Source organism: Bufo gargarizans, chromosome 6 (assembly GCF_014858855.1).
Source record: "Bufo gargarizans isolate SCDJY-AF-19 chromosome 6, ASM1485885v1, whole genome shotgun sequence".
In the NCBI taxonomy this organism is placed as follows: domain Eukaryota; kingdom Metazoa; phylum Chordata; class Amphibia; order Anura; family Bufonidae; genus Bufo; species Bufo gargarizans.
Window position 1 is genome coordinate 306,629,706 of NC_058085.1, and position 22,848 is coordinate 306,652,553.

The 22,848-nt window shown below is 44.1% G+C and overlaps 1 protein-coding gene across 3 annotated transcripts in view; it reads right to left on the reverse strand.

The window, feature by feature from the left end:
• Positions 1-1,555: 1,555 nt before the first annotated feature.
• SGMS1 (sphingomyelin synthase 1) overlaps positions 1,556-22,848 on the reverse strand; it is a 276,959-nt gene continuing 255,666 nt past the window's right edge. For all 3 annotated transcript variants that reach the window (XM_044296266.1, XM_044296268.1, XM_044296267.1), the window contains 3 exons: positions 9,516-9,669; positions 8,955-9,121; positions 1,556-6,013 (listed from right to left, as the gene is read on the reverse strand). In XM_044296266.1, the coding sequence (XP_044152201.1) occupies positions 5,837-6,013; positions 8,955-9,121; positions 9,516-9,669 (498 nt within the window). In that variant the 3' untranslated portion in view covers positions 1,556-5,836. The remainder of the gene's footprint in view (positions 6,014-8,954; positions 9,122-9,515; positions 9,670-22,848) is intronic.

Sequence of the window (22,848 nt, forward strand, 5' to 3'; positions counted from 1 at the left end):
CTTTTTATTTATATATTGGTGTAATAAATACAATAATCTTTGAATAGTCTGTGTGGTCCATTGGGAGAGTGCTCAGCCTCTCTATATACATTATAACTTCTTTCTGACTGGGTGAGTCAGTCATTCAGGCTTAGCAGCACCCATTCATAGTCACATACTCTTTACATTGTCCCAAAAAAAAAGTTGCCACCTGGATTCAACTAAGCCAATAGCTATGAGCCTCCTATTGGATAATTACTGCATTGGCGATTATCTTTCAGCTGGCAACAAGTTATTTAACCCCAACTGGTGCAATGAGTTGCTTCTCATTTCTTAAACAACCAGGTCGAAAGACATCTCGTGGTCGTGGAAAAGATGTTAGTCTGTTTGAGAAGGGTCAAATCATTGGCATGCATCAAGCAGAGAAAACATCAAAGGAGATTGTAGAAACTACTAAAATTGGGTTAAGAACTGTCCAACGCATTATCACGTTAAGGCCTCATGCACACAACAGTAGAAAATCACGAAAAATTGAATAACGGACACGGATGCACACAGCGGTCATGTGCATGAGGCCTAACTGGAAGGATAGTGGGGACCCATTGTGTTCAAGGAAGAAATGTGGCGGGGAAAAAATCCTGAATGATCGTGATCGGCGATCACTTAAACGTTTGGTGAAATCAAATCGAAGAAAAGACAACAGTAGAACTCAGGGCTATGTTTAATAGTGAAAGTAAGAGCATTTCCACACACAAAATGCGAAGGGAACTCAAGGGATTGGGACTGAAAAAGAAAACCACTAATCAGTGAGGCAAACCAGAAAAAAAAAGGTTTCAATTTGCTAGGGAGCATAAAGATTGGACTCTGGAGCAATGAAAGGTCATGTGGTCTGATGAGTCCAGAGTGATGGGTGCATCAGGGTAAGAAGAGAGGCAGATGAAGTGACGCACCCATCATGCCTAGTGCCTACTGTACAAGCCTGTGGGGGCAGTGCTATGATCTGGGGTTGCTGCAGTTGGTCAGGTCTAGGTTCAGCAACAGTATGTGCTCCAAGAATGAGGTCGGCTGACAACCTGAACATACTGAATGACCAGGTTATTCCATCAATGGATTTGTTCTTCCCTGATGGCACGGGCATATTCCAAGATGACAATGCCAGGATTCATCGTGCTCAAATTGTGAAAGAGTGGGTCAGGGAGCATGAGACATCATTGTCACACATGGATTGGCCACCATAGAGTCCAGACCTTAACCCCATTGAGAATCTTTGGGATGTGCTGGAGAAGGCTTTGCCCAGTGGTCAGACTCTACCGTCATCAATGCAAGATCTTGGTGAAAAGTTAATGCAACACTGGATGGAAATAAATCTTGTGACATTGCAGAAGCTTATCGTAACAATGCCACAGCGAATGCGTGCCGTAATCAAAGCTAAAGGCGGTGCAACGAAATATTTTTGGTGGCGTTTTTTTTTTTTTTTGGGGACGGGCAGTGTACATTACTAAACTGCTCTGGAGCACTTCTCATTGATTGAAATGTTACTATAGCAGGGATGGACAAATTACGATCAAGACAGTCATGACTTAAATATAAATATACTTTAATTAACAGTTCTGGAAACAATGAAGGGACAAAATAGTGAAAACAGTTGGAGCAAATAAGGCTGAGTTCACACTTCAGTTATTCGATCAGTTTTTGCCCTCAGTTATTGTGAACCAATACTAGGTTCGTCTGAAGAACACATTACAGTTACAGATCTTTCCCTTAGGACTCATGCACACGAACGTGTACTGGCCAGGCTTGTGCAGACTGCAAACTGTGGTCTGCAATGCACAGGCACCAACTGTAGGGCTGCTGCATGCAGACGTGGACCCATTCACTTAAATGGGGTCCGCGATCCACAGCGAAAAAAAAACTAGTGCATGCACTAATTTTTTTTGCGGTGCAGATGCATAGACAGAAACCCCAAACAAATACGTGGTGCTTCCGTGCCTTTATTCCACACTGACCTTCTGGACTGCTGACCCTTTCAAGTGAATGTGGGGTGCACATGGCCAGTGCCTGTGTATTAAAGACCCGCTGTCTGCGGGACGCAATATGGCCACGGCCGTGTGCATGGGGCCTTATACCTTTCTCTGAGCAGGCTTTACTACTGGTTTTGGCTCACAATAACTGATGAAAATAACTGAAGTGTGAACTCAGCCTAATCTGGACAACATTTTTAGAAAGTGTTTTTTATATCAAGTCAGAAATAGAAGACACCATAAATAGACAAAGACATTTCCAATCCATACTGCCCAGCATTAATGGTAAGGCTATGAATACAAGCACAACACAATTCAAGTGTTTTCTATTTGCTTTTAAGTTTTTCTGTAACCTTTTTATTTTCAAATCAGAGTTGTTTTTTTTACAGTACAAATATCAACCTGTGAATACACAAAGAAAAAAGGAAAAACACAGAAGAAAACTCTGTTTTACAGAAAATACAGAATAGATATATATATCAATTATAGATCGATTTCTTCATTCTTAAAAAACTATTATATCCTGTACATTGGCAATCATATAATCAAATACTTTTATTCTTTTAAATATGATTTGAGCGAAAAAACACTGGTGCACATATTTCCTGCACAAATAAAACATAGAAAACCTGACTATTCGGGAGTATCAAAATCTAAGCAGGACAATGGACGACTCCACCCCCGAGCGAAAATGTACTGATGGCTGGAGTTCATTAACAGCAAATAATATACAATAATAGGTTCTGTGCTATGTGAGGGGGGCACCTGAGGTCTAGGACAGGATCCACCGACGTGGACAGTCGACAGCCATCCATATATTACTCTATGAGAGGACTACCTCAAGAAGACCAAGTAAAAGCATGTTCCCTACCGCATCCAGCTGAGATGTTAAATAAGTAGGAAAAATCTAGAATTCTGTATGGTTAAAAGGAAAACTCAGAAAAATCTACGTAAATGCAACTCTTAAAGGGCTTTTCTATTCTAGGATTAGGAAACGGGAATCTTTTTTCTTGAAGCAGTTCCACTCTTATCTATGGACTGTATCTAGTATTGCATCTCTTTACAAATCACATGAACAGAGCCGAGGTGCAAAACTAGATACAGTCATTGAAGGGTGGCGCTATTTATTAAAAAACAAACAAACAAAAAAAAAACAACACACACACAATTCTAATTTTAACCCTGAACAACCCTTTGAAGTCCCTGAAAGAGGTTTAAATATTTTAACACAGGCATGCTCAACCTGCGGCCCTCCAGCTGTTGTAAAACTACAACTCCCACGATGCCCTTCTGTAGGCTGTCAGGGAATGATTGGAGTTAAAGTTTTGCAACAGCTGGAGGGCCGCAGGTTGAGCATGCCTGTTTTAATATGTTGAATTTCTTCATCAGCTGAGACAGCTTCTTTGCCAGTATACACATGGCAACATCTTCCATCCTGTAATCTGGCCAATGGATCCCATCTTTTTTTGCTAGAAAAATAAAAACTAAGATTTGAAACAAATTACAGTCTGAATGCCCGGAGTTGCCAGTGCACAAGGACAGGAAGTGCTGCCATGGGGACATACAAAAGTCTCCGCAAAGGCAGCCTCAAAAATCAAACGCTACAGTGTCTGACCAAGATTTATGAGAATTATATAGGGCCCGAATCATATAGTTTTCCTTGAAATTATTCTTTAATCTAAAAGACTATGTACAGGGGGGGGGGGGGGGGGGGGTGTTATGATAACAATTGGTCTAAAAAATTTCAGTCGTTTCTATCATACAAGGGTTTAACAAAAAAAAAAAAAAAAAAAAAGTCAGTTTGCAAGCTGTGACTTTGCTTTGAATCATGACTGCTCAGGTGTAAGGCCTCTTTCAGAGCCGTGACGGATTGGCTCAGGATGCGTTCAGTGAAACTCGCACCATTTTGCAAGCTTTGTCTCCGATTGCGTTCAAACAGATGCAATGCGTTTTGATGCGTTTTTCACACACGTGATAAAAAAACCACGGAAGGTTTGCAAACATCTCATCAACCATCAGTGAAAAACGCATTGCGTCCGCACCTGCTTGCGGAAGCAATGCGTTTTTCACTGAAGACCCATTAACTTTTATGGGGCCAGGGCTGCGTGAAAAAGAACGCTCATGTACACAGACCTATTGAAATGAATGGGTCAGGATTCAGTGCGGGTGCTATGAGTTCACGTCACGCATTGCACCCGCGCGGAAAACTTGCTCATGTGAAAGGGGCCTAATACTTGTACCTGATCTCCTAACGTCAAACACTCTTTGTAGATCAATTCTTATGAAATGGATAAGAATATAGCTTTCAAAAGCATTTATGAGGTAAGGAGATCAGGAATAAGAGCTACACATGAGCTGTCAGATGACAGGATTCCAAGAAAACAAAGCCACAGCTTGTAGACAGACTATTTTTTTTAACTCAGAACTGGATGAGCAGATTATTAATTTATTTTTTAAAGAAACACCAACTGAAAAAATTATTTAGCCCAAAATGAATAAAATGAAATCATAAAATGGCCTTTAATGAACGCCACCCAAATCCAGATTGAGTTTGTAGTACACAAAAAAAAAAAAAATCTGTAAGGTTTCTTAGTGACTGCTTTTCACAAATATTTTGGGTTAAAAAAGCAGTTTGGAATAAAAAAAAAAACTGAAAATAATGAAAATGAAAGTTTACAGTTTACAACATGAAATTTCTACATTTTCGCTCTGAATAGATCAAACAGTAGAATATGCATTAAAGTGTGTTCTGCAAGTGTGATCGCACAAGATATGTAATAACATCTCCATATAGATCTATAGAATTTCTTTCAGACGAGACATAGAATACTTTCTTTAAAATTACATTTCTTTAAGACTGCCCTACTGACCATACAATCAAGACAAGGAAGGCACTAGAAACAGTTACAAATCTCTCTTCCAATTAGATCTTCTCTGATATGTAAAAATCTTTAAATGTTAGCTTTATCAACGTCATTTTTGAAAAATAAAAGTAGGAAATACTTAGAAAATTCACTCTACAATACCGCCGCTAAAGATTTTTACAAAACCATATTTACTTAACCGCTCATTGTCTTTTTTTCATAATTTTTTCTTTAAACAGAGCATTGCTGCCACAGGTAGAAAGATTGGAGAACGCAAAGCTGCAGTCCCACAAAAAGATAATAAATAAGTCAAAAAGTAAAAGAACAAGGCTCTACTATAAACCACAGAGCGGTGAAGTTGGATACGGCGAGATTTATAATAAAAAAAAAAAAAAAGAAAAACACGGAAAAAAAAAATCTGGTTTGATGAATAGACTTTAACTAAAGTAAAACGCTAAAAGTATTTAAAAAAAAAAAATTTAAAAAGGAAAAGAAACTGCTGAAGCATAGCTCATTTATTCTGTGGGACCGCAGCATTATACTTCAAAGCCTTCATAGAGACACTGGTTAGAAAATGGCTTGGAGCCCAGTATTTAGGGTAAGTGGTATGAAATTATGTTTTCCCAAGAAAATAATGCTTTATTCCCAGACATGACTGGAAAGAGACACACGCAGGGTATAAAATCGTACAGGTTTATGTGGTTTCTTCATATACAAACAAGCATGGCTATGGATAATGTTGTTCCCACGTGGGCGGCAGGAAATTGTGTCCAGTCCATGAGGAGTTGAATTCTTGTTTGCTTCCGACGTGGGTCCTTTGGAGAGTTATCACAGTGCTGACCAGGTAAATGAAGGGGTCAAGGTAAGTTAACATAAAGAGGGATGGTAGGTGTTTTTTGTCTATGGCATTGTCCAAGAGTTCTTAGCACTTCTGGAGGCGCACGGTACACCGACTGCCTTTTGCAGTTGATGCTATGCTTCATTTATCAGTCTGCTGTAGGTCGCCTGCCTGGTAGGTAGCCATGACCATAGGTTAGGCAACTGATAGGAACGAGGTACAACACCATGAACATTCCTTTCAAAGTACTGGAAAGGCCTGTACCACCAGACCCGTGAGAGGAGGTTTGATGGGGACGCCTCCTTTAGCACCTGCAAGGGAATAAAAAAATAAAGCATATAAAGAGAAGCTCTACAATAAAGGCATACTAAGGGCTTGTTCACATCACCGTTATAGATTCCATTTTTGTTTTCCATTATAACATGGTTATTTTCTTTTATAACGGAATCCATAAGACGGAAGTCAAAACGGAAGCCTTTAAGAGGCATTCTGTTTTGATCCTTCTTAATACAAGTCTATGGGCAGCAGAATGGATCCGTCCTGCTTTCCAGTATGCAGGAGTCCAGTCCTGCGTAACAGAAACCCGGATGGATCCGTTTTGCTGCCCATAGATTTGTATTAGGAAGGATCAAAACGGAATGCCTCTTAAAGGCTTCCGTTTTGACTTCGTCTTATGGATTCCGTTATTTTTTGTTATAGCCATGTTATGGATTCCATTTTTGTTTTCCGTTATAACGGTGATGTGAACCTCCCCTAAAGTGTATACAGAACTGTGAGCGGGTGTATTTTCAGAGCAGGCAACAAAATGTCAGCGTGTAGAATGGTTTTAATCAATATACATGAGATGTGCTTGTTCACTTGACAGCTCTCTCTCTCCCCATACACATGCATGCTCAGCTGAGTGTGCACGTGTTCTGAAAAGGGGAAAGGGTAGTAAGCCCCGGCCACATACCTCTTGGGGAGCCGTATCTTCCTGAGAACAAATGGATGGGGTATGTACTGGTAATGATGTAATTTCCATCACAAAATCACAGGCAACTTAGTCGCACTATGAAGCCTCTTTTTGTAACCCAACATTTGTTTAAGTACCAATTTGAGACTTGTGCGAGGGTGTGACTGTGGCTCTGGGTTGCGGCTACAAACCACCCCTTTCACTTTCCATCATACAGGAAAGACAGATTATCAGTACTATACCAGTTTATCTCTTTTTCTCAGACGGGCAACAACTTCCTAAAGCGAAACCATTGGGGGGGGGGGGGGGGGGGGGGTTATATTGTTATATTGAAGGATGTCCGACAGTTTTCTAGCATACAAGAGAGTAAAATTTTTGCACAAGCTACATTTTGCACAAAACAATTTAGAATTTTCCGACGCACTTGCCATTTCTGGTAAGAAATGTGGGAAGGCCTTAGATGGGGTACATTTGAGTTTTTACCCCACAGGCTGCCAAAAGACAAGTCACGTGTATAAAATGTGTTCATGAATTCCCCCAAATGGCACCGGTACACATTAGGGTACAGTCGGATGAATCTGAGGGAGAATGGTGGGTCTATCTGGCAGAGCTCCAGACAGATGAGGTCAGGGGAGAGAAGGATCGGGAGGAGTGAATATTTTGACCCGATCCTTTGGTTTTCCTGGCAGATAATCCACCACCAGAGGTATCTGACAGTGGCTTTCTCTGCTCTCCCCATTGAACGCACATACATATTCAGCCAAGCCAAACATGTACGTGTATGGGGGAGTCAGGAGAGAACTGTTGGCTGAAGGCTATTGAATGTGTAAGACCTCCCTTAGTGTTCTCCACCAGCTATGACTTGCACTGTTCATTAGCATATCCTACAAAAGCCTAATAAGTATTTAATGTAAGCCTGTGCCACGAGAAAATCTTGTAAAGCCAGTAAAAAGATCAGTTGACCGTTTCACATTTTCTGTGACCACCATCAGGGGTAATCGTTCTCCTTGCACAGATTCAAGCTGGTGTACGGAGAATTAAGAGAAGTGCTCCTCAGGAAAAGGTCTTTCCTAGAGCAGCTGGATCTTCATAAGGAGATCCAGCACCCCCTCTCTGCCCCACGAGACATCAAGAAACAGCTTCAACCTGCACAGAATCCAAGAGAGTGGCATGAGCCTAGATACGGAGCATGTCTCCTCCAAACATCATATGGCCCTCTTGTAGCCTAGGTAGACCCTGCATGGCCACCTTGCTTCTGAAGTTTACAGGATTGGCACCAATTCAGATGTAGTGTCCTCACTTATTACAATCTTCTTTCTCCTTGGATGGCTGGAAAAGTTTTTAGTGAAGTTAGAGAACCGTGCACCCAAAGGCTGAGTCCTACAACGTGTCCAGCCATACATATACACATTAATGTCTTGTATATTGCATACAAAATCTACCACAACACAAAAACACCAAAAATGTGTTTAGAGAAACTCCTGCGCGCGCGCACCCCCCTTCCCCCAAAAAAAAAACCCTGTCAAACAGTCCGACCAGACAGGATGAACCACATTCCTTAGAGGGAAAACACAGCACTTTTTGTACAAATCAATGATAAGAATCAATGAGTACTGAAAGCATCTATTCAAAGCATTCACACATCACTCAGAAAACTTGCTTCCAATTTGTTTTTGTTTTTTTAAACATTTTGGTGGCATCTTGGGAGTTAAACAAATTTTATTCAGGGCAATGACTTAAAAGGGAACCCATCACCATGAAAATGCTGTGTAATCTGGCAGCAGCATGTATAGAGCAGGAGAAGCTGAGAAGACAGATATATTGTTTTATGGGAACCGATTCTGTATAACTTGTACTTTAGGGTTCATGCACACGACCGTTGTTGGGCAGTGCCAGTATTGCGACCTGCAAACGGCAGGTCCACAATATATGGGGACAGATGGTTTGTGCACTGCATCATGGATGCAGACCAGTTCACTTGAATGAATGTGCAATGTGGAAGGTGCGGTGCCGAATGTCGGTATGAGCATATACATTTATATCGGTGCTCACTCTCTTTGAAGTCCAGGATGAGGTCCTATCGGTGATTGACAGCCTTGCCTCTAGGACTGTGTAGACACAGCTAGCTGTCAATCACCTGATAGGACCGTCTCCTGGACTTCACAGCCCAGAAATAAAATGTATAAAGTACAAGTTATACTGAATCTTTTCCCATAAACTATGTATCAATCTGCTCAACTCCTCCTGCAGCGCAGACACCATGTTCCATGTGTAAGGTTTATGACAAAGAGTATACTCACTTGCTGGTTGGCCATAGTATGATACCACCAGAAACACCGGGATGTGATGTAATAAGCGACGACGACATCTACAGTGTAGTGGTCATGTGCTAAAAGAATACAGAAGATCCCAACAACGCTGAGGGACCAGCAAATCCAGAGATACCACCAGAGACGCCTAGGAGAATCTATTGAAACAAAAACAGTGCCAATAAGGTCTGGGGTCCATTCAGATGAAACATTCAGATAAGGGAAGGGTCACATCTCCATCTACCCGATCCAGCAGAGAACAGTCTGCCGGAGTTCAGTGGATTTGGCCTAGCAGGATACTGCCGTTGACCCCCAGACCCCATTGACTATAATGGGACGCTGCCAGACAAAAACAACTGCATGCATCAGTCAGGCTGAAAACGGACGGATCCCATTACAGTCAGTCATAGGGGTACGGCAGTAAAGGGCAGCATCCGGCTGGGCCGGATCCGGTGAACTCTGCCAGTTAAATGGAGGCGTGAAGGAGATATGGACATATTAACATGGCAAGATGTACCGCTACAGTGGGCACAGATACAGAAGATCACTTACACTCTTTTATGAACATGTATGTCAGTGTTAACATGACCGTGTGGCCACTGTACAAATAGTCCCCACACATGTTGTGAGCTCCTGTGATTGAAAGTCCACCTCCCGCAATCATCTTTGCAATCCTCCTCAGCTGAGCCTCCCAGTCGCCAAAAAGCTGAAAAGAAACAAAAAAAATAAAAAGGTTTGGTATTTTTACCATTATTTGATTTACAAAAGGAAATAAAAATAAAAGAATACTGTGCATTAAAAGTAGGACTTCAAGTCATGAGTCGTCATACTGCATCCATGATACCTCGGGATTGACAGTAGTTTGGTCCATTTCATTAGGTTTTAGAATAGAAGAATAAAAGCTGCCATTTGTACAAGCTATAATCTACTCTGAGTACACATCATTCGCTCCACCTCCTCCTCCATCACGGTACACAGGTAAGACCCAATCTGTGCTGCACAGACATTTTCTGAGGACAATTCATTAATATTGCCACATGCATCGTTGGAATCCATGATAATCCAGACAAACATTAGTCCTGGTGGCCCATTTTTAAGTCTGTTCTTTGTTACCCAAGCTCAACATATCGCAAGATGTTTGGTGCAAGACTGACCATCTGTGGGTGCTGGTAGGGAGAAGCAAACTTTGATTTTTCGATACTCTTGTCGAGAGAAGTCAATGCTACAGGTTGTAAAGGATTCCAGTTGGTCATGAAACCAATTCAATACTACAGGGTGGCCCACGAAAAAGTAGTCCACCTCCAATATCTCCAAATCAAATGTCTTAGTCGCCCAGAGCAACTAATCAGAGCTCAGCTTTCAGTTCCCACAGGCTTCTGAAAAAATGAAAGCTGAACTCTGATTGGCTGCTACGGACAACTAATGGGCGGGCTTTAGCACTGCCCTAGCCTGTGAAACAGTACCATCGGATTTGAGTTAGAACGTGAAAACTCAGATGCGACAGTATATTCTAACACAGAGGTGGTCCCATAGTGATGGGGACACTTCAAGTTAGAATAAACTAAAAACTGTGTACATAACTGCCCCCTGGCAGCATCCGATCTCTTACAGGGGGCTGTGATCCGCACAATTAACCCCGCCAGACCCCCCTCCCTCCCCAGTATTAAAAGCATTGGTGGCCAGTGCGCCCCCCCTCCCTCCCCAATATTAAAAGCATTGATAGCCAGTGCGCCCCCCCCCCCCCCCCGTATTAAAAGCATTGGTGGCAGTGGCCACAGGCTAACCCCCCCCAATCATTGGTGGCAGCGGAGCGGCATTTCCGATCGATTTCCTAGTGTAATCATTTCCGATCGGTTACCAGGATGCTACTGCAGTCCTGGCTGCCATGGTTACTTAGCTTATACTTACCTGCGCTGTCTGTGGGGAGGGGGGCGGCGGCACTGGCCACCAATGCTTTTAATACTGGGGAGGGAGGTCTGGTCCCTGGGCTGAGATCCGCACAATTAACCCCTAATTGTGCGGATCACAGCTCCCTGTAAGAGATCGGGTGGTGCCAGGCAACAGGGGGCAGTTATGTACACAGTTCTTAGTATATTCTAACTTGAAGCATCCCCATCACCATGGGAACGCCTCCGTGTCAGAATATATTAACGGATCTGAGTTTTCACAATCTTGAAAACTCAGATCTGAAAAAGCTGTTATGCAGACAGATCCGCACTGAACGGATACCATCGTTTGCATTTATAGGTACGGATCCGTCTGTGCAGATACCAGACGGATCCGCACCTAGCGCAAGTGTGAAAGTAGCCTACGGCTGGGATTTTTGTTCCTTTCCTTCCTCTGGGTGAGGTTTGTGATACCGGTGTATGTAGACATAGTGATAGGGAATTTAGGGCTGTATTACACCAACAGATTATTTGACCATTAGTCAGATGGCCAATGACACACACAGATATTTTGTTATACACACCAGCTAGTGGTCTGCTTGGACAGATAATCTGTCGGTGTAATAGTGGCCTTGTTTAAATAGCAGCAATAAGCAGTCACTAGTTCAGTAAAAAAGCATGATGAAACAGGTTCCCTTTACAAAACATGTAAAGAAGGTCACAAAAAACCATCATTTTATTTTGTACTGATGTAAACGAGCGCTTCCTGTGCCAAATTTCTGAAGACTGGAGATTCTCTTTCAGATCAATAAACTGTTAATGCATCGCTACCCAGAAGTGCGGGGGCGCATGCACAATCGCTGCTCCAGTATTGGCAGAAGAGCCAGTAATCTGAGCAGTGGCACAGGTGGGCCGGACAAGATGTCGAGCCCTGTAAATAAGGCGGTGGGGGAGCTTCTTCAGCAGAGGGACAGCCCCTCGCACATGAAGAACTATGATGAAGGTATCAATTCATACAAATAGAGTCGCTCATCCCCACTGAGGAGTAGTGGTTACTTTTATATGGATACGTATAATAGATAATAGTCCGTTGGCTGCACAACAATCTAATGTGTACAGAGCTATGCTGTCGGGAGAACTGAGGATAGAAATTGTTGGCTTTTCACACGTAGATGCATGTGCGGCTGATCTAAAGGCCCAAATACACATTAGTCTTTGGCTGGCCAAACCTAATGTGTGTGAAGAGCTCCCAACTCACCACCGACAGATTATGTCAGGGGATAGAAGGTGGGGGCCAAAGATGTATTTTCTCCCAATCCTGGTTCTCCCAGGAGATAGGCCGCCTCCAGAAGTGTCTGGCATCAACTCTCTCTGCTCTCCCCATAGAATACAGGGACACGATCGGCCAAGTTGAATTTGTATGCTTATAGGGAAGGCGGAAGGGAGCTAAAAGCGTTCGGCCAAACGGTTGAACAGCTATTGAATGTGTATGGGGGTCTTAAGAATACATGTTTAAAAAGGATTCTGTCACCAGGTTTCACCCTTGTCAGCTAAACATATGCTGATGTTCAGGGCCTCATCAGGATTCCTAATGTGGGCTTCTAAATGTGATCCGTAGCCTTATTTTGCGAAAAAAAACAGGTTTTACTAACCTGTCACTCAAAGAAATAAAGGTGCCCAAGGGGATGTCAAGGGATGCAAGGTGCCGGCAGCACCCACCGCCGTTCGTGCCCAGCGCCGCCTTTCCAGACTTCTGCACCGCCTCTCGCTCTCCCTCCCTCCCCCTTCCTCCTGCTGTAAGATCTTGCGCGTGCGCACAGGGCTCTGCCTGATGCGCCCGTGCGGACTTCTCGATTTGGCTTGACCTGCACGCTGGCGCCCTGTGCGCACGCGCGAGATCTTACAGCAGGAGGAGGGGGGGGGAGGGAGAGCGAGAGGCGGCACAGAGGATTAGGAGGAGGTGCAGAAGTCTGGAAAGGCGGCACTGGGTGCGGCCAGCACCTTGCATCCCTTGGGCACCATTTTTCATTGAGTGACAGGTTAGTAAAACCAGTTTTTTAGCAAAATAAGGCTACGGATCACATTTAGAAGCCCACATTAGGAATCCTGATGAGGCCCTGAACATCAGCATACGTTTAGCTGACAGGGGTGAAACCTGGTGACAGAATCCCTTTAAGTGGAAGTTGGGGGAGTTAGCTCAAAACTGCCAGCAGTTGGCAATAAAGTTCACAAATGACTAAAATGCAGATGTTCTATTTTTATTTTAGTTTTGATTTTGAAGCTCGTATTTGAGTGTACAAAATACAATTTTTATTTTTTAAATCTGAACAATCGTGGGTTTTTAAAATCCATTTATTACTGAGAAGTGCTCATTTCTAATGTTGGCCTGCCACCTGGTGGCCAAAATAAGAAATGCAACTTTATTACTTTAATACCCTGAGCATCTCCAGCAAAGCTGAGTGTAATAAAATCAATTAATATTGCCAGTCGCAGTAATTAGCCACGGGTCTCTGCTGTTTGAAACAGCGGAGATCTGTCAGCCATGACCCCCGCTGCACATGCGAGCGGGCGCCATGTTTGCCCATAGCTCCAGCACCGTACATGTTCTCTCTCTTTTTAATGGCTAACAGTCGTGAGCTTTTGAGACAACGTGGGTCTCTTCATCAGGCATAATACTGTGTAATAAAGTGCCCAGAGAAACTCCAATATATGTACAAAAGACCAGAGACATGGTGTAATTAATGGACATTTAAAAAAACCGAACCAAAAAAAAGCGCTTACAGATGAGATGTCCAGCCTGGTGACAGCTCGTTCACATCTCTGGAGCAGTTTCTTTATATCTTGTAATTTGTCATAAAAACTTTGGAAAAATTCAGTCCTTTGTTCAGTATGTCAAACAGTGTCATACATTTATATTCCTAAATTCTTCTGCCCATTTTTGATTTTGAATAGCTTTTTAATATGACGACTTTTATATTTTCTTCATTGTGTCCATGGCTACAAATAATTTTCACCACAGGAAAATGTACCTTTTGCACTGTGTGTGGCAATGAGACCTCATCCTTGCTTTAAAGGGATTCTGTCATCAAGTTTTTCGATATGGAGCTGTTCACATCATCCTCTCAGTCTCCATTATCTAATTAAAAATATACTAGTTTTACCCCCACCTGTCCTTTCATTTTGGATACAAATCGGTTGTATTAATATGCCAATTACCTTACTAACATGCCCAGGGGGCTGTCCCTCCCACCGTTTATGCCCAGCCACGCCCCTTATCTCGTAGCCCAGCGCCGCCCCACTGCTAATCATGCAATTCTTTCATCGCCGATGGTGCGCCGTAATCTGCCGCATGCGCCCTAAATCCACTGGTCAGCGCCCGCGGGCGAAGTGCGCAGACAGCTGGTGCATGCGCGCTTCGTTCGCTGAGGCTGCTGCCAGGACACCGTGCGGGCGCTGACCAGCTGATTTAGGGTGCATGCTCGAGATTACGGGACACCATCCGCGATGAGAGGAGTGCATAATTATCAGTGGGGCGGCGCTGGGCTACGAGATTAGAGGCGCGGCTGGGCACAAACGGCCGGAGGGACAGCCCCTTGGGCACGCTAGTAAGGTAATTAGCATATTAAATCAAACAGATTTTTATCCAATATGAAAGGACAGGTGGGGGTAAAACTAGTATATTTTTAATTAGAAAATGGAGACTGAGAGGATGATATGAACAGCTCCATATCGAAAATCTTGATGACAGAATCCCTTTAAATTTCTGTCCTGCTTCTCCCACATAGGGCATTTAGCCCAGAGAATCAGGTACACAACATTGGATGTAGAACATGCCAGTGTCCCAGGGATATTATTGATCTGCTGTGTGTTGGGGATCCGGATCTTGTCTGTCATATAGCAACAGGTTATGCATCTCCTTAAGGGCCAATTCAGACGGCCGTAGTGCTTTGCGGATCCACAAAACACGGATACCAGCTGTGTGTGTGCCACAATCGTAATAAAAAATGCCTATTCTTGCTCGTGATTGCAGATAAGAATTGTACAAGCTCTATCTTTTCTGCGGAGCCGTGGAAAGGAACCACGGATGCGGACAGCACACTGTGTACTGTGCGCCTCTTTTGCGGGACCATTGGAATGAATGGATCCGCACCTATTCCTCAAAATTGGGGAAAGGATGCAGACTCATTTATACGGCGGTCTGAAAGAGCCCTAAGATTGTATTACACAGCCTGATGTGGCAGGGGATCTATGGGAGAGAAGCATTCCCTTCCGGGAAATCGCCTGCTCGCTAGCGGTGGAGACCACTGCTATAACATACCGCTTATCTCCTCCGCAGCATGGGGAGGAGCGATCGCTATGCCATCACTCATCTCCATGCTGTCTAGTTGTTTGCCAGCGGCAGATCGTGATTAGTCACCACGATCTGCTGCCTGAAAACGATAATTTAACACATCAAAAGATTTGGACTGCCCGATGATAGAGCATTTGCTCATTCATTGGGCAATTAGAGGCAGTATTATACTGCAAACTGATCACTTGTTAGCGATCACCTGCTGAAAAATCTGCAAGTGTAATACAGGCTTTCCATTACAGAGATAAGTTCCTATTTGTGTCGTACAGGGCAATGAACTCCTGATCAGAAGGGCTGGAACAGATGTGATTATACTTGATAGGAGAACAGGATCTCCTATGTATATGCTGTGTATGGGAGACATCATAGTAGCTAGTCTCTACTGACTAGCCCAGGGAAACGTGACAAGAGATGAAGGCTACAGAGGGGGAAATTGCAAGAAAATAAAACTATGACGGACCAGATATAGTGCTACTCCTCATGTACATACACGTCAGCTTATTCTGAAAAGTCACCTGAAACGAGACTTACTCTCGAAGGATGATGCGTATGAAGAGAAGGGGGTCACACTTCTTACCTACTCTATGACAAGTGAATTATGAAGATAAACAAAAAAAAAGACTGAGCTCATTAATATCACACAGTGGAAACCTTTACATTCCAATCAATGCCACAGCAATTAAGACTCTTAATACTAATTACATTAATTGGATTGAAAGGTCATACTAATCAACAGAATAAGTCGTCTTCTTGACTACAGACTGGTGCAGAATAAGATGCAATGCTGGGTGCAGGGAACCTGCCATGCCGCCCAGGTTAACATCAGTACATGGTTATCACCTGCTGCGGGGATGGGTTTCCTCAAATGGCAGGAGCAGCTACATGTAAGGCTACTTTCACACTGGCGTTTTGGCTTTCCGTTTGCGAGATCCGTTCAGGGCTCTCACAAGCGGTCCAAAACGGATCAGTTTTGCCCTAATGCATTCTGAATGGAAAAGGATCCGCTCAGAATGCATCAGTTTGCCTCCGATCAGTCTCCATTCCGCTTTGGAGGCGGAAACCAAAACGCTGCTTACAGCGTTTTGGTGTCCGTCTGACGAAACTGAGCCAAACAGATCCGTCCTGACACACAATGTAAGTCAATGGGGACGGATCTGTTTTCTATGACACAATCTGGCACAATAGACTTTCAATGGTGTTCAAGATGGATCCGTCTTGGCTATGTTAAAGACAATACAAGCGGACCAGTTCTGAACGGATGCAGATGGTTGTATTATCTGAATGGATCCTTCTGTGCAGATCCAGGACACCAAACGCGAGTGTGAAAGTAGCCTTAGTCAGCTTCATTTCCAGGAGGAAATTATTCACCCACATTGTGGTGACTGTACCACAAATGGTTTTTTTTTTCTGCTGAATGCCAAAAATGGAAGTAAAAGTGCCACCTACGAATGCCAGGGTAAAAATATCCTACAGTGCAGACCACATCACCTGGAAGCAGTGCTATACTGGCATGCCACTGCTGACCGGCATCAGAAAACTGGTCGCCTGCTCTGCATGCTGACAGTGGAATAAAGGATGCCGGGTCCCTGGAGATGTAACAGCCGCTCCTAATGCGATGCCTCCCTCCTGGTGACCGTACACATCGCCCAGCTGTGCTGTAATCAGATCCACTATTACACAGCGAGTATACAGCAGCAGCCGCCCGGAGACAAAATGTGCAGCTCCATTGCGTCTGATGGTAAAGACAGTAGCAAAGAGTTGTTCTCACCCTAAAAGATGGGAAGGCGTGTACTACAACTCCAGTGCTCCTGCGACCACCAAAGACGGCATCGCCCCTGACCATCCCAATAATGTGCTTTCACACTCTGTTCAGCTATTACTATGGAGGGAGATGTGGAATCCAGCAGATCGGCACAGGGCTCTGGCGACTTGCATTCTAGGAAGTGTAGGCGCTCTAAGGTGATGTGATGTAGGAAAAAAAAAAATATATATATATATTTAAACTGATCAACCCCTGGATAGGAGCAGTATATAACGTGATTGAAAAAAAAATGAATCCAGCCAGCATCGGAGGAAATGTGGACAATCACAATACATTAGTAAGTGCCTTGTATTAACTCTCTCTACATGATGAATGCCACTGGCTGAAGTGAGACAACCCCTTTAAGACATTGATATGCAAATTCACTTGCCGATACGGGTCCGGCAAACATTAAAAACCTGCTCTAGGGAATACACCGACATACCGCTACTATACACAGGTTAAAGGGGACTTTCTCCTACCAGCGTCACCTTGGAAACTGTAACAGCACAAAGCAATCGCCGGCTCACCTCTGAGTCACGGTTTCATCTCTGGCCAATAAATTTCCTCTGCTCACTTCATCTTCATTGTTTGGATGCCAGCCTATTGCATTCAGGTTATTCAGCCGCTGAGGCGGGAGCCTTTATGCGATACTGAAATTAGCAGGATATTAGGAGCTCGCAGAGAACTTTATTAACTGCAAGTCAATATCCTCCTGGCAGTCGGACAAACATTTGCAGGTACTGACCAGAGGGCAGAGGCATTTGGATTTCCATTCCTACTAACCGAGGCTTTATATATATAGACAGAACATTTTAATATTACAGGCTTGTCTGAGGATATAGGAAAGCAATGCACTGACTGGGCCCCCACCCAGACACAGGCACTTTTCTGGTGGAGTCGGACATTCATGTGAATGCAGTACCAGATAATGACTCCTTTCACAAGGGCATGTCAATCAGAGCTCGCTTACCTTCATTTACATGAAGCACTCATTGCCACTGAATGATTAAAGAGGACCTGTCCCCTCTCCTGACAGGTCCGTTTTAGGGTACTTTCACACTAGCGTTATTCTTTTCCGGCATTGAGTTCCGTCCTAGGGGCTCAATACAGGAGAAAAAAAAAACGATCAGTTTTATCCTAATGCATTCTGAATGGAGAGTAATCCATTCAGGATGCATCAGGAGGTCTTCAGTTCAGTCCCTCTTACGTTTTTTGGACAGAGAAAATACCGCAGCATGCTGCAGTTTTCTCTCCTGCCAAAAATACTGAACACTTGCAGGAATGCCGGATCTGGCAAAATGGATCCGGCTTTCCGGTCTGCCCTTACGCAGACCTTTAAAAATGCAAAAAAACAAAAAATAAAATTTATACCGGATCCATTTTTCTGGATGACACCAGAGAGACTGATCCGGTATTGCAATGCATTTGTCAGATGTATCCGCATCCGTCTCACAAATGCATCAGTCTGCGCACGGAATCCTCTGCCGCAAGTGTGAAAGTATCCTTAGCATCTACTTGCATTCCCCATGTAATAATTCAGCCATTTGTATGGCTCTATGATGTGCCATTCCTTTATTATTCCTGCTAGAAGTTATGCATGAATTACTAGCAGTTTGCCATGAAGGGCCGGATAGGTGATACCAGTTGGGGGGGGGGGGGGGGGGGGGGGGGTGCATGTCCCAGCACAGTCTCACACTGACAGCACTGATTGGATAATGTCAGATTCTGCAGGGACCCCCACCCCACACACACACTGTTAACACCCAGCTAGCGCTTCATTGCAAACTGCTAGCAATTTATTCATAACTTCTAGGAGGAATAATAAAGGAATCCACAACACAGAATTGTAAGAATAGACGCTTCAGAATTGTTATTGCATGGGGGGCAAGTAATGACTAGAGCAGACCTGTCAGGAGAGGTGTCAGGGCCTCTTCAATGTCAATGTTCAATCAAACAGTTTCATTATGGTCGGCAGCACATCCCTGTTTACGCAGGGCAATGTGATGTCAACAAACCAAGGGCAGAGACACTGAATGTATTATTCCAGCCTTCGAGGGGTTAACCCATCTGCGCTCTCCAGTCACAGGTCCCCACTTCCTGCATCTACCATACACAGACAAGAGGCGATCTGATGACATCGTCGCCCTGCTTGCCTGTAGATAGCAGAGGTTTCTTTTAGCTGTGTCGGCAAAGCAGGACCTGAACTCTGATCTGTACATTTACAAGTACAGACAGCAGTGTGTCTGCGCAGGCGCACTACCAAAGCCCTGCTCGATCTCAGAGTCACTGTATTCAACAGCATCTGGGCTACTGCACATGCCCATAAGCTGTTCTGTTCATTTCTACAGAGGTGCAGAGAGGTGGCTGGGATGGTAGCTGCTGCGCATGTGCAGCTACACATATATATATATATATATATATATATATATACACATATACACACACACACACAGTTCCGCGATCCTGGCCATCAGAGCCCTGAAAGAGAAGAGCCAACACTGCGCAAGCGCTGCCAATGCTGCAGTAACCCCTTACAAACAATGAAGAGGAGGAATGAGCTGTACTGAGAGGAGGCCATTACAGTAATAACATGTATAGGGTAAGGGGATTATGATGCAGAGCAGAACAACTGGAAAGCCACTCGACATGATGGGAATACTCCTTTATGGAAAGGAATCCATGTAATTTATACGTTTGTCTTTATTCTTCTCGTAAGAACGCCAGGGAATAAGGTATATGATAACCCATTCACACTCTCCGGATAAAATCTGCACGCCGATTATAAAACCCACAGTATCTTCCCCACTGCTGCATGGAAAGACCGTGGATCAGCTCTGACAGTAATCTGTACTCTAATCAGCAGAAAATCCATATCCTAAGGGCTGTGGCGAGGCTGATGCAATATAAGAAGGCTGCAGATATTTTGGGGAAGAGAACCATATTACACAATGTGTCGTAGATACGCATGCTCGCTGCCAGGACAAGAAGACTACTATAAGAACAATCCTGTAGTGCCGCCCTGTACATAACACACAGCGCTGGTTCTAAACACGCACATACTGATCGTACCAGTATATAGGATTACCTCCAGGGTCCGGGTTTGTGCAGACATTTGGGACGCTGCCCATTACGGAACGTCAGTCTACGTACAGATTTGTAGAAAGACTGACACGAAGAATACACGCTCAGAGGGAGGGTGAAACAAGAAGTGGAGCCTTACAAAACACCATTGTACAGCTCACTTCCTTCCTGCTCCACCAGGGGCATTAATACATGGCTAAAAACATTTACTTTGGATCAGACACAGACAAAAAAAATGTTATTTCAGTAGTAGACAATTTATCTGCAAAAGCAAACAAGAGGGACCCGACCTGGAATAACACAAGCCTTCCACCATCAACAACGAGAAAGGAGATCAGGGCCTAAATAAAGAAAACACAGGAGGAAACGCACAGTACCGCGGGAGCGAGAGGAATGGTGGCCATACACATCAGCCTAAAGTTGATCAAAAAGGATGATTTCAACCAAAACGGGGGTTCATCACGTGAACTTGGTCGTTTTAGTCGACTGATGATAGACTATTGATTCATTATACTCACTACTATATTCCGCAGCACTTTACAGACATCATCATCATCATCCAACTGTCCCCAATGGGGCTCACAATCTTAGTTCCCCAACAGTATGTTTTTAGAGTGTGGGAGGAAACCGGAGTACCCGGAGGAAACCCACGCAAATACGGGGAGAACATACAAACTCCATGCAGATGTTGTCCTTGGTCGGATTGGAACCTAGGACCTCCAGCGCTGCAAGGCACCAGTGCTAACCACTGAGCCACCGTATTTGAAAGGAAGTCTGCCATACTCAATATCTTTGTCCAATAGTCGGGAGAAAAATCTTTCATTTAAAGATCCTTCGTCCATTGGTTTCAATTAAGGGCGGTGTGAACAACTGTAACGGCTGATATGGACCAAAGTGCATAGCCATGCCTGGGAAACCATACCACTGTTCAACCCTCAACCCACCTCTATCTAAGGCTACTTTCACACTAGCGTTTGGTGTGGATCCGTTCTGGATCTGCACAGACGCATCTGTTCAGATAATACAACCGCATGGAACCGTTCAGTAGCCTAATGCATATGAACAATTTAAAGGCACCCACACACATTTAATAGCTGTTGGTCGAACAAGAGCTTATTAAACCTATCCACTGCAAGCCATGGGCTTAGAAACCCCAGGCGGGCATCTAAACGTTCGAGCAGGCATCAAATTAACCGCTTCTGGGCAATGCGGCTGTATGGGGATAAGTGATCGCAACAGCGACCAGTCGTCCTTATACTGTGGAGGTGATCGCTGCATGTAAATACATCGCTTCACTGAATGAGCAGCTGACTGGAAGGAACATTTCCTTCCCACCTATCAGGCAACCGTACAGAAAGGACTGTAAACCTCCTTCAAGTAAAACAATAAAACATAAGCTTAAAGGAATATTCCCATCTCGGACATTGGGGGCATATCGCTAGGATATGCCACCAATGTCTGACAGGCGCGGGTCTTGGAGCCGCCGTACCAATCTCCATCCATTTCTATAAAAGCGCTGAAAATACCCGAGCGGCAAACTTGGCTATTTTCAGATATTCCATGGAAATGAATGGCAAGTGCACTGCGGCCACCGCTCCATTCACTTCTATGGGGCTGATGGAAATAGCCGAGCCAGCACTCGGCTATTTTCAACATTCCCATAGGAATGGATGGAGGGCAGCCGTGTGTGCCAGCTACGGGATCCGCACCTATCAGACGCTGGAGGCATAGCCTAGCAATATGCCCCCAATGTCCAAGATGGGATTACCACTAACAATGCTGTTAGGACATTAGTGGGAATGTTGATGCACATCACGTAACGCCCAGATTGATGATCTAAGTACATAATTGGATTATCACAGCTTGTGTTAATAGTTCGCTGGGAAGTACAATGTATGAGCGGTTCTGCTGTAAAAGGACTTTGCTGATCAATTAGCAGCCTGTGAGATGGGTTATTGATTCCAGGGTCACCGCTGTCTATGCTCAATAGTAAGACTGAGGGATGCCCCCTGTATTACCGCAAAATCACCCCTGTACACCTGCAACTGGGTCAAGTCTTCCAGATGAGCAAACTGAAGGATTCCCGGATACTGCCAGATCATCTCTCTATTATAATGCATTTCCCATCCTCTCCCATTTAATATGCATTCTTATTAAACCCCATTCACACACACCCCAGCAAATAGGATGAAGATCTGGCTATGGAAGGTGACAATTATCCGCATACAGAGGCTGAACTCCTCTGCATACAAAACATTGTCTTGTAGACTCGTCATCACCCTCCTAATAAACTCCCCCGCAGGATTATGCCAACGCTGTGTACGCTAATCCTTCAATTTAAGAAGTCTGCCGTCTTAGCTGTATAATGTCGGGTTAAAACCACACACACTGGTTTTTGTGTAATTAAGGAACAAAAGTAACGGCTTGAGAATGGAAAGAAGGTCTAGCTTTCTAGAGGATGCAATCCAACCGATGCCCTCCAGCTGCACGTGATGGTGAGCAAGGCCGATTACGTGATCTTTAATTTCCCGTTTGCCTTTCATATTTACTAGGAGGATAAATCTCACCAAGAGCGGCTGCACAAGTCAACCCTCAGATAGGATTTGGTCTTCTCGATGGTCAGCTGTTGGTCAATAAGATAAATGGCTTTGCTATGATGCAAGATGTTGATAATAATGTAGGCCACAGAAGATGGAGGTCCACAGTCTAGCTGTTCCTCGTGCCATACAGAACTGTTACAAATCCACATCAATTGGACTCTGT